This window comes from Pteropus vampyrus, unplaced genomic scaffold, assembly GCF_000151845.1.
Source record: "Pteropus vampyrus isolate Shadow unplaced genomic scaffold, Pvam_2.0 Scaffold523, whole genome shotgun sequence".
NCBI classification, from domain to species: Eukaryota; Metazoa; Chordata; class Mammalia; order Chiroptera; family Pteropodidae; genus Pteropus; species Pteropus vampyrus.
Genome location: NW_011889304.1, coordinates 150,322 through 164,610, shown reverse-complemented (window position 1 = coordinate 164,610; position 14,289 = coordinate 150,322). Strand labels below are relative to the sequence as shown.

Here is a 14,289-nt window from a genome sequence, read left to right as displayed (position 1 = left end):
CGGCCATCAATGGAAAGAGATGTGGAAGCTTCTCACAGGGACAGGTCACAGTATGTGAACTTCCTGGAGATGAGGCTAAGCCGGTTCAGGGAATTACAGGTTTCTTTCTTTCTTTTTTTTTTTTTTTTTCCCCTGGTGAAAACAAAAGAGGGAGTGGGCAAGAATCAGACTTGCCTATTAAGTTAGGTCTCTATTTTGGAGCCAGTGGGAGAGTCTGGCTCAGAGGAGGGAGGTCATCTTACTTAGGGCTTAATAGGCTCCATTCGGTTACAGGGTAGAAAAAGGGGAACAGAGTGAGTGATTAATGGGAGAGTGTGAGAGAAGATAGGAATGGCACCAGAATCTGGTAGATCCTCTGATTTGGAGATCTTGGGAGGAGGATGGACATGGGGTAGGTGTGTGGGGAGATGGATTGTGGGTCTTTAGGAGTAAGGCTGTTTGTGGTTTCATCTGTCTCTATCCTGGCAGGGATGTGTGACCTTTGAGGACGTGGCTCTGTATTTCTCCTGGGAGGAATGGGATCTTCTTGATGAAGCTCAGAGATGCCTGTACCATGATGTGATGCTGGAGAACTTGGTACTTACGTCCTCCCTGGGTAAGCCCTCACATCCACCTCTGTGCCCTGGGTGAGGCTCTGCCTTTCTTTTCCCTAGAGGTAGTTTTGTCTCTCTCATATTTGAACCATGGACACTGCTTCCTTCTCCAGTTTCCTGGGTATGTTCCATGGTTATTAGGTCTAGGCCAAGCACATGCCTACTACTCTTCCTTTACCACCTCATCACCTCCTTCTCCAAAGCCTCTCAGGGAAGGATTCGGGGATCAGTCGTCTTAAAGTTAGCCTAATGGATCTCAACTGTCTCGCCCTCTCCCTTGCTGGGTGACTGTCTAGATATTATATATCTCTTCCTTCTTGTACCTGACATTGATTCATGCCTGACTTTGCTAGAAATTGTAGTCACTTACATGGTTACTACTTTCACAGACTGTTCTTACAAGATCCTCCTTCGAGTTTCTTTATTTTTCATTTGTGGTAAATATACATAACAAAAAATACCATTTCTAAGTGGTATTTAGTACATTCTCATTTTTTTGCAACCATCACAATCATGCATCCACAAAACTTTTTTTATGTTGCAAACTGAAACTCTACCCATTAAATAGTACCCCCCACCATCCACTGGCAACCACCATTCTAATTTCTATATCTGTGAATTTGCTCAAAGTAGCTTATATGTGTCAGGTCACATAGTAATTGTCCTGGCGTATTTTACTTAGCTTATTTACTTAGATAAAGGTTCATCTATATTATAGCATGTGTCAGAATTTCCTTCCTTTTTAAGACTGAATAATATTCTATTGTATGTATGTACATTTGGTTTACTCATTCATCCATTGTTGGACATTTGTCTCTTATGAATAATGCTGCTATGAACATGGATGTACAAATATTTTTAGTGTCCTTACTTCAGTTCTTTTGGGTATGTACTCAGAACTGGAATTATCATGTGATAATTCTATTTTTAATTCTTTGGAATTCTTTGGAAATATCCATATTTTCATACACCATTTTATATTCCTACCAGCCGTGCACAAAGTTTTCAATTTCTCCATCCTTGCCAACACTTGTGTTCTGTTTTTTTTGATGATAGCCATTCTCGTGGGTAAGTTGTATCTCCTGGTTTTGATTTACATTTCCCTAACAATGAGTCATGTTGAGCACTTTTTCATGTGCTCATTGACTATTTGTATATCTGTAAAGAAATGTCTAGTTAAGTCTTTTGGCCATTTTTAAATCAAATTGTTTGCTACTATTTTTGTTGAATTTTAGAAATTTTCGATATTGTTCTAGATATTAATCCATTATCACATACGCGATTTGCAAATATTTCCTCCCATCCTGTGGGTTGCATTTTTACTATTTTCACAGTGTCCTTTGCTGTACAAAAGTTTTTCATCTTGGTAAAGTCTAGTTTGTCTATTTTTTTGTGTGTTACCTCTGCCTTTGATGTCATATCTAAGGAATTATTGCCTAATGCAATGTCATGAAGCTTTTCCACTGTTTTCTTTTAAGAATTTTATGGTTGTAACTCTTAAGTTTAGATCTTTGATCCATTTTGAGTTAATTTTTGTATATGATGTTATGTAAAAGTCCAACTTTATTCTTACATATGTCCATATCCAGTTTTCCTAGCATCGTGTTTTTAAAAGTCTGTCCTTTCTCCATCTAATGGGCTTGTCCTCCATGTTGGAAATCATTTGACCATATATGCAAGAGTTTATTTCAGGGATCTTTATTCTTTTCTCCACTCTCTTTAGTTCATATATTTAAATAATTTTTGAGCTAACTCAGCAAAGGAATGAGTGGATACCAACTGCTTCTTGCAATCCAGCTACTTGAAATTATAGGAACAAAATTTTGGAACCAGAGAATTGAAATGCAGAATTTTCAAAAAATACCAATTCTAAGTGGCATTTAGTATATCCTCAGTGTTGTGCAACCATAACAGTCATGTATCCACAGACACAAATTTGGCAAGTTTTCAGATCTGATTTCTTCAGATAAGTTCTCTGCCTTTTTCTCTTTTCATCTGGACTCCCACATTGCATATGCTGGTCCACCTGATGGTATCCCATAGGTCCTTAGGCTCTGTTCACTTTTGTTCAGTATTTTTTCTTTCTGTTTTCAGATTTGATATCTTCAAGTTCATTGATTCTGCCTACTTAAATCTGCTTTTGAATCCCTCTAGTGATTTTTTCATTTAGTCATTGTACAGTTCAGCTCCAAAATTTCTTTTTTGATTCTTTTTTATGTTTATTTCTTCATCGATATTTCCATTTTGCTCATGCAACATTTTCTGGACTTTATCCACATTTTCTTTTAGTTCTTTGCCCATCTTTTAATTATTTGTTTCAAAGTCTTTATCTAGTAAATGCACCATCTGGTCTTTCTTAGTCAGTTTCTCATGATTTTTTTTTTCTGTAGACTGGGCCATAGTTTCCTGTTGCTTTGTTGTTGTTGTTGTTGTTGAAAACTGGACATTTATGTCTTATGTTGTGGTAACTCAAGATACTTGATCTCCCCTTTCCCCAGGGTTTGCTATGGAGGGAGGGGTTGTTGTTGTTTGCTTAATGGTTATAGGGTATCCCTGTGCTAGAGATAAGTCTGAGGTGTAAACTTAAAAGGTCTTCGCAGGTTTTTTCTGGGCCTATGCCTTTCCCTTGGTGTGCATGGTGATTCTAAATTCCCTCACATATGTGATTGATTTTGAATGTCCTAGTCCTTAAATTTCTGCCTCCCAAATGGGGAATACAAGAAGAATTTAGGGTGAGGGATGGAAGGAATAGATGCCTCCTGTTTTAATTCTCTGCAAAGTCACTTCCACCAGTGAGGTGGGGGCTTTGCAACAGTGGTGATATGGTTTGCAACAATAGCTGCTCACATCTTTGTTGCATCTCCACCATCAGAAGCATAAGGCAGAGCACAGATTCCTGATACTTAGAGGATAGGGTCCCACCCTGACCTCTGCAGGATTCTCCAGGTATATGTACATGGCTACCTGCTCCTGGGCTCAGAGTTGGGGAAGTAGGAGAGTTGGGAAATCGGTAACCAATACCATGCAAAGAGCTGAAATTGACCAAAATTAAATTAATTTAGAATGTTGCAAGCCTTCAGTAGGCTCTAGAATTGCAAAATTGTTAAGTTAGGTTGATTCTGCCAGTGTAATCATTGTCTAAGTTGGGAGACAGATTCCTGATGCATCCTACTCCACTATCTTCTCTCTAGCTGTTCCCAGAGGCACTTTTTGTAATATTTAAATATCTTTCCTGTGATTTCTTGTGTGCTGAGTTGTTCTGGGCCAGTACTGGCCACTGATCTATCTTTCCCTTACAATTTGGGTTATCTAGGTCCCGAGTAGTTGTTCAACTTGGTCTAGGGGAGGAGTCCTCTGTGCTCCACAGAATGGATCTATCTCCAAGCTCAACAAGAATGCCTCAGAGGGGGCCTGACCCAGGTGAATGGCATTTGGAGGATGTGACGTCAGCACTTTGTTCACATCATACCAAGATCCTATCTTCTTAAACTTATGTTTAGGTGCCATTACCAGTGGCCACACACACCTTACTCTACCTTTCTTTTTCCATTCTTGATACTGCCAGCGTGTCATTGTCATTAGCCCAGGGCTACCCTCCATCCTCTGGGCTGCTTATCTCACTCATCCCTCACATTATTTTCTCCATAGTGCTTTCCAGTATTGGTGTGTCCTAAAGTGTGCACATATCTTTTAATAATTTTTGAACACCAGTTACTTTGCTCTAATCAGTTTTTCATGGGCCTAGATATAGAATTCTGTACAGTATCACATAATACCAGCTTATAGCCATGGACAGAAGAATGAGTTGTAGAATGTGCCTTTCACCCCTGGGCCACCCCCTTTTTCTATGTCTTGTGCCTGATGAGGCCTGCCCAATTCTGTGACCTTAGGGACCCAGTAGTGCACAGCGGCTGCTTCCTTAATCTGACTCCAACTCCCTTTTCCTGGAAACAGCCCTGTGGATTGGTTCTTTAATGTGTCAGATGTACATTTGTGATGGTTCGCCCTCCCTCAAAAAAGTCAACATGTATCTCTCTGTCACTTCTTTGTTTTCAGGTTGTTGGAGTGGAGTAGAAGGTGAGGAGGCAGCTTCTGAACAGAGCAGTTCTGTAGAAGGAGAGTCACAGATCAGGATTCTTAAGGCAGGTTCATCTCCCCAGAAGGCCCAGCCCTTTGAGATGTGTGGCCCAGTCTTGAAAGACATTTCACATTTGGCCGAGCACCAAGGAGCACATTTTGGGCAGAAGACAGACACATGTGAGAAACGATTCTGTTTCACAGCCAACCTTCAGCAGTACCAGGGGCAGCACATTGGAGAGATTTCCTTCGGAAATTCCATGGACAGAGCTTCATGTACAAAGAGCTGCACAGTCCATGTATCAGGGAAGCCCTTTGCCTGTGAGGAGGTTGGAAAGGACTTTTTAGCCAGCCTGGGATTTCTCCATCAACAGATCTCTCATGCTGGGGAGAATCCAAACAGGAGTAATGAGTGTGAGGCCAAATTTCACAGTGGAAAAAGTTATCACAACTGGGGAGAATGCAAGAAAGCCTTCAGCTGCATGGACACACTTGCTCAGGACCAGAGTGTCCTCACTCGAGAAGGGCTTTATGAGTGCAGCAAATGCGGAAAAGCCTGCACTCGAAGATGTAACCTCATTCAGCACCAGAAAGTTCACACTGCAGAAAGGCCTTTTGAGTGCAGCGAATGTGGAAGACGCTTTACCTACTACTCCAGCTTTGTTATACATCAGAGAGTTCACACTGGAGAAAGGCCTTATGAGGGCAATGAATGCGGGAAATCCTTTAGCCAAAGCTATAGCCTCAATAGCCACAGGAAAGTTCACACTGGAGAAAAGCCCTATGAGTGCAGGGAATGTGGAAAATCTTTTAGCCAAAGGTCCAACCTCATTCAACATCAGAGAGTTCACACTGGAGAAAGGCCTTATGAGTGCAGTGAATGTGGGAAATCTTTTAGCCAAAACTTCAGCCTCATTTACCACCGGAGAGTTCACACTGGAGAAAGGCCTCATCAGTGCATTGAATGTGGAAAGTCCTTTAGCCGAAGCTCCAGCCTCATTCACCACAAAAGACTACACACTGGAGAAAGGCCTTATGAGTGCAGTAAATGCGGGAAATCTTTTAAGCAGAGTTCTAGCTTCAGTTCACATCGGAAAGTCCACACAGGAGAAAGGCCTTATGAATGTGGAGAATGTGGAAAATCCTTTAGCCATAGCTCCAACCTCAAGAACCACTGGAGAGTTCACACTGGAGAAAGGCCTATTGAGTGCAGTGAATGTGGGAAGTGTTTCAGCTGCAAATCTAACCTCATCAAACACCTGAGAGTTCATACTGGAGAGCGGCCTTATGAGTGTGGGAAATGTGGGAAGTCCTTTAGCCAAAGCTCTAGCCTCATTCAACACCAGAGAGTTCACACTGGAAAAAGGCCTTATGAGTGCAGCGAATGTGGGAAGTCATTTAGTTGCAAATCTGACCGCATTCAACACCAGAGACTTCACACTGGAGAAAGATCTTAGATGTGCAGGGGATGTGCAGGGGATGTGCAGCTCCCTTTCAGTATAATTACACTGAGGAGAGAACTTGTCAGGGAGCCAGTAACCTGAATTAAAACCCATACATCTGAAAATTCACTGGGGGGAGATTCTTTTAAGTTTCAGGTATGTGGGAATCTTTAAGGAGCTGCATGACATTTGTAACCTGCGCAGGGCCCTTGCCAGTTTCTGTGACATAATTCATTTCACCTCTGCCACCTGGCAGGTTCACACAGGGTGCATCAATTACTACCCTAACAAGCACAGAGAAGGTGACCTCTGTCTCCTACCCATTTCCTAGAGGAAATTTTGAGTAGTCTTAGCCCTTCTGGGGTCCTCATTCCTTTCACTTTTACAAGTTAGGGCGTGGACCTAAATCAGTTTTGACCCAGTAGACCCCATCTGAGTTCTGCTGATGACTTGGCAAGATGACTACATTTTAAGGACATGTTAGTTTTCATGTGACGCTTATTTTGGATTTTCCCAGCCTCCAAGTCACCAATCTGAAAACCCTGCCACATATTGCTTTGGATTTTGCAAGAATAAAGGCAGCATTGTTTATTCTACTTTTGATCTTGTATTCACTGTGTGAGATAATTTGAAAATAGTTTGGCTATGCCAGAATTAAGGAATAAACAACTTTTGTGGATGTTCAATGCTCTGTGTGCCTCAGAGATGACATTACAGTATGATGGAAGAATATACCTCTCTTTCCAGTTTTGGCCTAATACACATTGTTGTCCAGGGTCTTCTAGGAAAAACTGCAGGGCTTTGTGGTCCTCATTTGTGGACCGAGTGTCAGGATTTTTTAATGGGCCCAAGGAATACCCTGAGGAATTAGAAAATTATGACAACCTCAAGTGCTGTTGGGAACATGAATTGTTTTTCTTGTTCACAGTTGATATCACATGATGCTCAGTAGTGTTGAGGGGAATCCCTACCCAAGGTTTACAAAGGAGCCATGTGTCCTGATACCCAGAATTCACTAGGCTAGTGTCACTGTAAGAATACAGGGACTTGGGGAACCATAATTGGTATTTAACACTGCAGTGGAGACCAGCAAAGTAGATAGAGTGTGCCCCTGCTAAAATTGCATCAAAAAGTCTCCAGTCACTGTGACTCTGAAGGATCAATGTGCACAGAGATTCTCAAGACCTCCAGGCATGTTTATCTTTTGTAGCAGGGTCATTTTCAAAGAAAATAAGCTATTGGTTTTATGGAATCCCATAGCCTTTCTGTGATATTCACTGAAAGGCTATTGCTACACAGGCAGGAAATCAAGCATAGATTGAAATGAGATCCCTTACCCCAGTGTTGTGGCTCCGTGACCTAGCAGGAATTCCTGTTGACTCAGGTGGTGACAGACTTCATTGCTCATCAATGTTTGCTACCACTGAGGCCAGGCTGCTCCAGTGAGGTCATCAGGAAAGAGTCAATATAGGATTGGCAAACCTGATTTTCTGAAAAGTGAGAGATCTAGATTTTTATTTTGAAATATTTTGTACAGCTTTATCCAGGCATAGTTGACATGGAAAATACTGCACTTATTTAAAGTGTGCCTTTTGTTAAATTTTGACATACATATCAATCCATGAAATCTCATCGTAATTATGATAGTGTCCATCACTCCTTGTCTACCTCATGCCATTTTATAATCTGTCCTTCCTCTCCCCAGGCTTCCAGATTAGTGTATGTATTTTCTAAAATTTTATATGATTTGATTTATAGTATGCTTATTTTCTGGTTTCATTCATGGTTCTTTATTTTGAGATTCTTCAATGATGCTTATATGAGTAGTTCATTTTTATTGCTGAGTAGTTAATTTTTTCTATGGATAGATTATTTGTTTATCCACTCATCTTTTTACGGGCACTTGGGTTACTTCTAGTTTTGGCTATTGCAAATAAAGCTGCTGGAACATTTATGTGTAATACTTATATGTACATGTTTATGTTTCACTTTTCTTGTGTTAGTAACTCAGAGTGTAATGCCTGAGTCATAGGATAGGTGAATGTTTAAATTAAGAAACTGCTAAACTGATCTGAAATTGTCGTTCACTTTTGCATACTCACCAGTAGTGTATGAGAGTTCTAAATCTTCCATATCCTTGCCAATACTTGGTATGGTCAGTTGTTTGAGTTTATCCTTTTAATAATATGTCTGTTTTGCTAAATTCTTCCCACAGCTTCCCAGTGCAGTTAGAATAAAGTCCATATTTCTTGTGATAGCCTACAAAACCATAGACATCAGCCCCTATGCCCTCACATCCCTCCAACTACCCTTCCAGCCCTACTGGCCTTGATTCCATTAACCAGCCAAGCTCTCACTAGCCTTGGGGTCTTGGTTTCCTCACCTTTGCACCAGGATAGGGTCTTCAGTGGACTGCATAATATCTCTTATTTATTGTCTGCTTCCCTTTCTGTGCAATATAGTTTAATATCCATGTTCCCACTTAACCAGATGTGAATCCCAAGTCTGGGAAGAAGACATGACCAAGGTAAGCCAGTTGGTAATGGGCACAGCTCAGATGAGTTAGAATCCCAATGTGTCCCCAGAGTTAAAGCTCTTAGTCCATACTGCCCCCCTTCACAGGTGACCTGAGTGAAGATGAGACAGGGCCAAGAGACCCTGTTCTAAGCTTCATCTTTTGTTTTATTATGAATAAAATTGAGGTTATGTTTACTTCAAAAAATATATAAAATAAAACATTTGAAAATGCAGAGGACCTATAATAGTTCAAACACTTTCTTTAGAACAATTTTGGACTTGAAAAATCTGATTTCAAATTTTACTATAAAGGTATAGTTATGAGAATGTGGCATTGGCGAAAGGATAGATAATGGAGGCGAGACATAAACTCATATGCTTATCATTAACTTATTTTCAACAAAGTTGCCTAAGTAATTCAAAGGTGAAAGGATATTTTCAACAAATTATTCCGAAAAATATATTTTCATGCATAGTAGTAACCTTAATCTTTAAAACATTCACAAATTAACTCAAAATGGATCATAGACCTTAATATAAAAAATAAAAATATATACCATTTTAAATATAATGTATGCTCTTTGTCCATGTTTGAAGCCAAGATTTCTTACATAGGAAAAAAAAATGAAAGAAATATAAAGGAGTTTAATAAAATTTAAAATTCTGTAGTTCAAAGATAGTGTTAAGAAAATGAAAACTAGTTACAGCCTACAAAAAAAAAATATTTGCAAAACCTATATCTGATAAATGGTGGGTAGCCAGAGTATGTAATAAGATAAACAACCTTATTAAAAATGGGTGAAATATTTGAACACATTTCACAAAAGAGGTATGAGTGGTAAATAAGCACATGAAAATAAGTCCAGCATTATTGATATTTAAGGACATACAAATGAAAACCACAGTGAGATACCACTACACACTCATTTCAATTGGAAACATTTAAAAAGGGACAATACCTCACTGTTGAAGATATGAAAACTCATACATTGCTGGTGGGGATGTGAGAGACTAAAAATAAATTTAGAAAATACTGGCAGTTAATAATCTGCTCATGATTTGACAAGATCTTATTCCTAAGCATAACCTGTGTCTACAGGAATACTTATATTTGTACAGTCCCAGCAACTATAGTCTTCAAAGCCAAATAGATAACAAAAATGAATATCCATCCATGAATGGGTAAGAAATTACATTTATAAATATAATACTCATCAATATAAAGTATAAAATTACTAATGCAAGAAAAAACATAATCAGCATGGGTGTATATTTCATCTAGATCAACAACAGCCTTAGAGAAACCAAAGCCTCCTACTGAGATTGGACGTAAATATCTAACAGGAAGACAATATAAAGCCTAAGATACGGCCCTCGGTGCAAGATTCTGATAGGCCAGCCAATGTGAAGGAAACAGATTTGCTCCTCTCCTCTGAGCTGTATTAAATGACTAAAGACTGAAAGCACTTGGGAGATGGGAGAGAGCTCTACAGTTCACACCAGGGTCTCCACCAAAGTATCAACCTTCCTTTTTCGCCTCTCCTGTCCCAAACCCTTCCCCATTCACTCACTTTAAAACCAGCTGCACCATTTTCTGTTTAGGACCCCTGCCTTCTTACCTTCTGGCCATTCTTTGCTACTCCTATCAGCCTCTATACGTCCAGCCTCCAGTAAAATCTCATAGTGCTCCCACTAATAGTCACCTGTCCCCTTAGCTCCCACACAGATCTTTCCACCTTGTTCCTGAACTACTTCTGCCACCTCCTCCCACATGCTTTAGAGTCAAGCAATCTGAGAGTCTAGTACCCATGCCCGACTTAGGCCACTGAACCCCCTACCTTTGTCTTCTGCTGAGTCATTTCATATTTGTCCTTTCTTTTGGGAATGCTCATATCCAGATCTTGGTACCTCTACTTCCATTTTCTTTATGTATTCCACAACTATTATTTAATAGCAATACATGTTAGCCACTGTTTTAGAGGAATAAAGCAGAAAAATATCCTTTCCCATAACTGGATCACAACCTTTGTTCTTTTATATTTTCTATTTTGTTAATTTATCCCTTGCCTTTTAGATGTCATCTTCAATATGATTCTATGACTCACTGATTAATTCTTTGAATATCTAAAGATCCATCTTCCTATTCTATTCAGTTCTTTCTTTATAAACATTTTCCATGACCAGTATTTCCTGAATTATTTTTAGCATATCTTCCTTTCCTATGGCTTTTTTCTTTCCTTGTCTCCTTGATTTTATCTGCTTATCTTAATTTCTTCTTACTTCTCTTCCAACACTTTATTCTATATGGCATATTTTGTTGTCTGTGAATTTTGTGAGGTTGCTGTACTTCTTCTATATCTAATTACTTTTCCTCGGGTGTATGAGATGCTCTGTCTTGTGTGTGTCTGGAAAAAAGACCAAAGTCAGGCCATGTGTCCTGGCAGATACAATGAGTATGAAACAAGGGGAGGGATGTAGGGAAGGGAACCCCAACTCCCATCACACTAGGCAACTGGGCAATTAGTTTTTATCTTATCTTGGCCAAGGTGGAGGTAGCTCCTGAGACATCCTGCCAAAGGTCTTCAGAATGGGAGGGGTGGTGTGACAGCTGATCGGCCTGAGGATTCTCAAATCCTCTTGCCCTATGACTGTCTGTTTCAGCACCACAGACTGAAGATGGTAAAGGCCATGTAGGTGGTAATTTAACCACTTGTTTTTAACTCTTCCCACTGTGGCTTTGGACTCTCATCCAAAAAGTCTGAGATGGCCTGAACCTCCCCTGTGGCTTGGAACAAGACTCTGTTAGTTACTGTCACCCATGTTTCCCTCTATCCCCTAATTCCTCTACAGTGATTTTGGGATATGATCAACAATCTTTGCAAGATCACTATCTCTCCTGGGCCCTGCAGCTGTCTTGAGCTTTCTACTCCCTGAATCCCTCCCTGCAGCTGCCACACCCTCTCATACCTGGACTATTTCTTTCACATTGACATAGACTGAATGGGACCTGTCAAGTGCTGAGCTCTGTACAAACTTCTGTGGATACAATACAGAGCAAAAGAGGAAAAAGTCTGTTAGTGAGTTGATTAAATTCCATAGTGTGTGTCAGACAATCAACAAGACAAATTAGGAGAATATACTTTGTCTGATGGAGACCAAAGTTATGGAGATAAGTAAAGCAGAGAGGTTAATAAAGACAGATTGGGGCAGGGGGTAAGGGGGTGCTGAAATTTTAGAAAACGTGTCCAAGGCAGCTCTCACGGAGATGTTTGAACAAGGCCTGAAGAGAATTTGTGGAGAGCTGAGCGTTTCTCTCCAAGAGGCATAGGGAAGGAGGATGAAGGCCCAAGGTGGGGGGAAGCTGCCAGGTTCTGAGAACTGCTGAGGCCAGTGAAACTGGAGCAGGGTGACCAGAAGAGCTGAAGTGGGACAGGGTCTCCAGGCCACTGTCAGGAAGCCAGTTTCTACACTGTGTCTGTGATGTTCAGCATGTGACCAAGGACACTGCCATTCTCCAGGCCCTCTCCTGTCTATGGCAAGGTAAACACAGAAACGGAGAATAAGGCATAGACTCTTAGGGCAAGTTGACAGACGTGTCCATTGACTCTGTTTTCTTGTTAATTTCACATTTCTGGAAATTAATTTTTATTGCATTTTGTGAAACTGTGAATCTCTGACAGATTGGAGAGTGGGGAGGTCCTTCACCAGTTTTCAGAAGCCTCTAGCAGAGGAGGGACAAGGACAGACTTGGTTCTAACAGGTCCCTGGGACTGCTGCTTTGGGAATATACCAAAGACTGGTGGGAGAGGGGGAGGCCAGCTGGCCTTGATAATCCAGGGGAGAGAGGGTGGGGACTGGGCTGGGAAGAGGGGAAACAAGTTTTATTCTAGATATAACTTGAAAGTAGAAGAAAGACTGACAATGTTTGAACTGCTGCCCAATTCCCTTCCTCAGAAAAACCAACTCCATCTGTTTTCTCAACTCCCCCTTGTCTTCTACCGGGTGGTCACACCCTCCACAGCATGTCAGGAAACACAGTGATGAGTTTGCCCCTAGTGTGTACAGTTCCCCCTACCCCTCCAGCCAGATTTTCAAACCAGCAACCTCACACCATTGAAACCCCTTCCTTTCCCTCAGTCCTTTCATGAAGTCTATCAAACATCAAGTACTTTCTCAATATAAAATAAGCACCAATCTTTCCCTTCCCACTATAATGATCCTAGTCTCAGTCACTGTGATTTCTTTGCTGAACAGAGAGCCCCTCTTCTGAGGTCCTGAGGCCCCTCTGATTCACCAGCCTGGGATTAGTACAAGAAGAGAGACACGAGCCTCATTCTCTGCTACACTTGTAGTCCACAAATCTCAGAGAATTAGAATGTGTTAGCAATTTGTATGAGACTCGCTGATGACACAACTTGACCACAATTTATGTGAAACTAATGCTAGTATTTGCATTCCCACTTAGTATGAAGTTTGTTACATTTCACTGCAGAAATGTGAGTATGTTTGATGATGGCCTCTTGCCCTAGGCCTGGGGTGGTGGGGGCGGGGGTATATAATAGGTATTAGAGAGCTGGAGCTGGAGCAAGATGAAGATGACATCAGAGATTCCATCAACAAGTGGATTTTATCCAATCACGTCTTTAATTACATCACTGACTCCAGGCCCTATAAAAGGGAAGGCACTTCAGATGAACCCAGTGCAGAGAGCCAGTCACACAGCAGCTGAACCTGTGGTCCGGGGTTACCCAGTCTGAAGTTCAGTCTCCTCGAGGAGGTGAGTTTCCAGAATGAAAGGAAAATTTCCAATTGTGTGTATGTAAGTGTGCATGCATGTATGTAGGCTTAGCTATGGAGATAAAGTCCCTAGGTACAAAGATATGGAGTGGAGTGCGGTTTGCAAGCAGCGGGGATGGTCTATTGTGACAACTGCTCTAGTTGTGCTAAATCTGGCCTGACTCCAGGAGACATCGCTTAGGAAAGTCTGTCTGCATGGCTTTGTTGTCTGGTTAATTGTATGTTTCTAGTAACTCATTTTTATGGCATCCTGTGAAAGTGTTGGTCCATGGCTGATTGGGGCGAGGGTAGGAGTTGAAATTTAAAGCATGTCTGTCCAGTTACTTAGCAGACATACACTAAGTGCTTACCATGTGCCAGCAAATGCTCCACGTGCTTCATTCATATATATTAACTCTTAGCTGCCATGGCAATCCTGAGAGCTGGTGTCATTGGAGATCAGATCCACCCACCCCATCATACAGATGAGGACCTGATGGGTAGTCTGTCTGGGGTCACATAGTTTGTAAATGCCAGACTCCAGATTAAGGACCCTGACAGTCTGAGATTTTTTTTTAATTGAGATATAATTGACATATAACACTATATTTCAGGTGTATAACATAATGACTCAATATTTGTATGTATTGCAAAATATCACCACATTAAGTCTAGTTAACATCTGTTACCACACATAGTCACAATCTTTTTTTCTTGTGATGAGAACTTTTAATATAGCAGTCTGCCTTTCAATTCCAAGGTCTTAGCCATAATAATTCTCCACAGCCGTTGGCATGTCTGCAAATGTGAGCAAGTGGTCTCTGTGTGCCTAGAGTGGTCTAGAAAGATAACTTGTAGGGAAACCAGAAGAAGAGACCATGGAC

The 14,289-nt window shown here is 40.9% G+C and overlaps 1 protein-coding gene across 2 annotated transcripts in view; it reads left to right on the top strand.

The window, feature by feature from the left end:
- Positions 1–6,715, top strand: part of ZNF382 (zinc finger protein 382) — a 93,829-nt gene extending 87,114 nt beyond the window's left edge. Inside the window, exons 4-5 of one of the 2 annotated variants that reach the window (XM_011383520.2) lie at positions 469–595; positions 4,650–6,715. In XM_011383520.2, the coding sequence (XP_011381822.1) occupies positions 469–595; positions 4,650–6,127 (1,605 nt within the window). In that variant the 3' untranslated portion in view covers positions 6,128–6,715. The remainder of the gene's footprint in view (positions 1–468; positions 596–4,649) is intronic. The other variant, XM_023525080.1, reaches the window with a different exon arrangement.
- Positions 6,716–14,289: the final 7,574 nt, after the last annotated feature.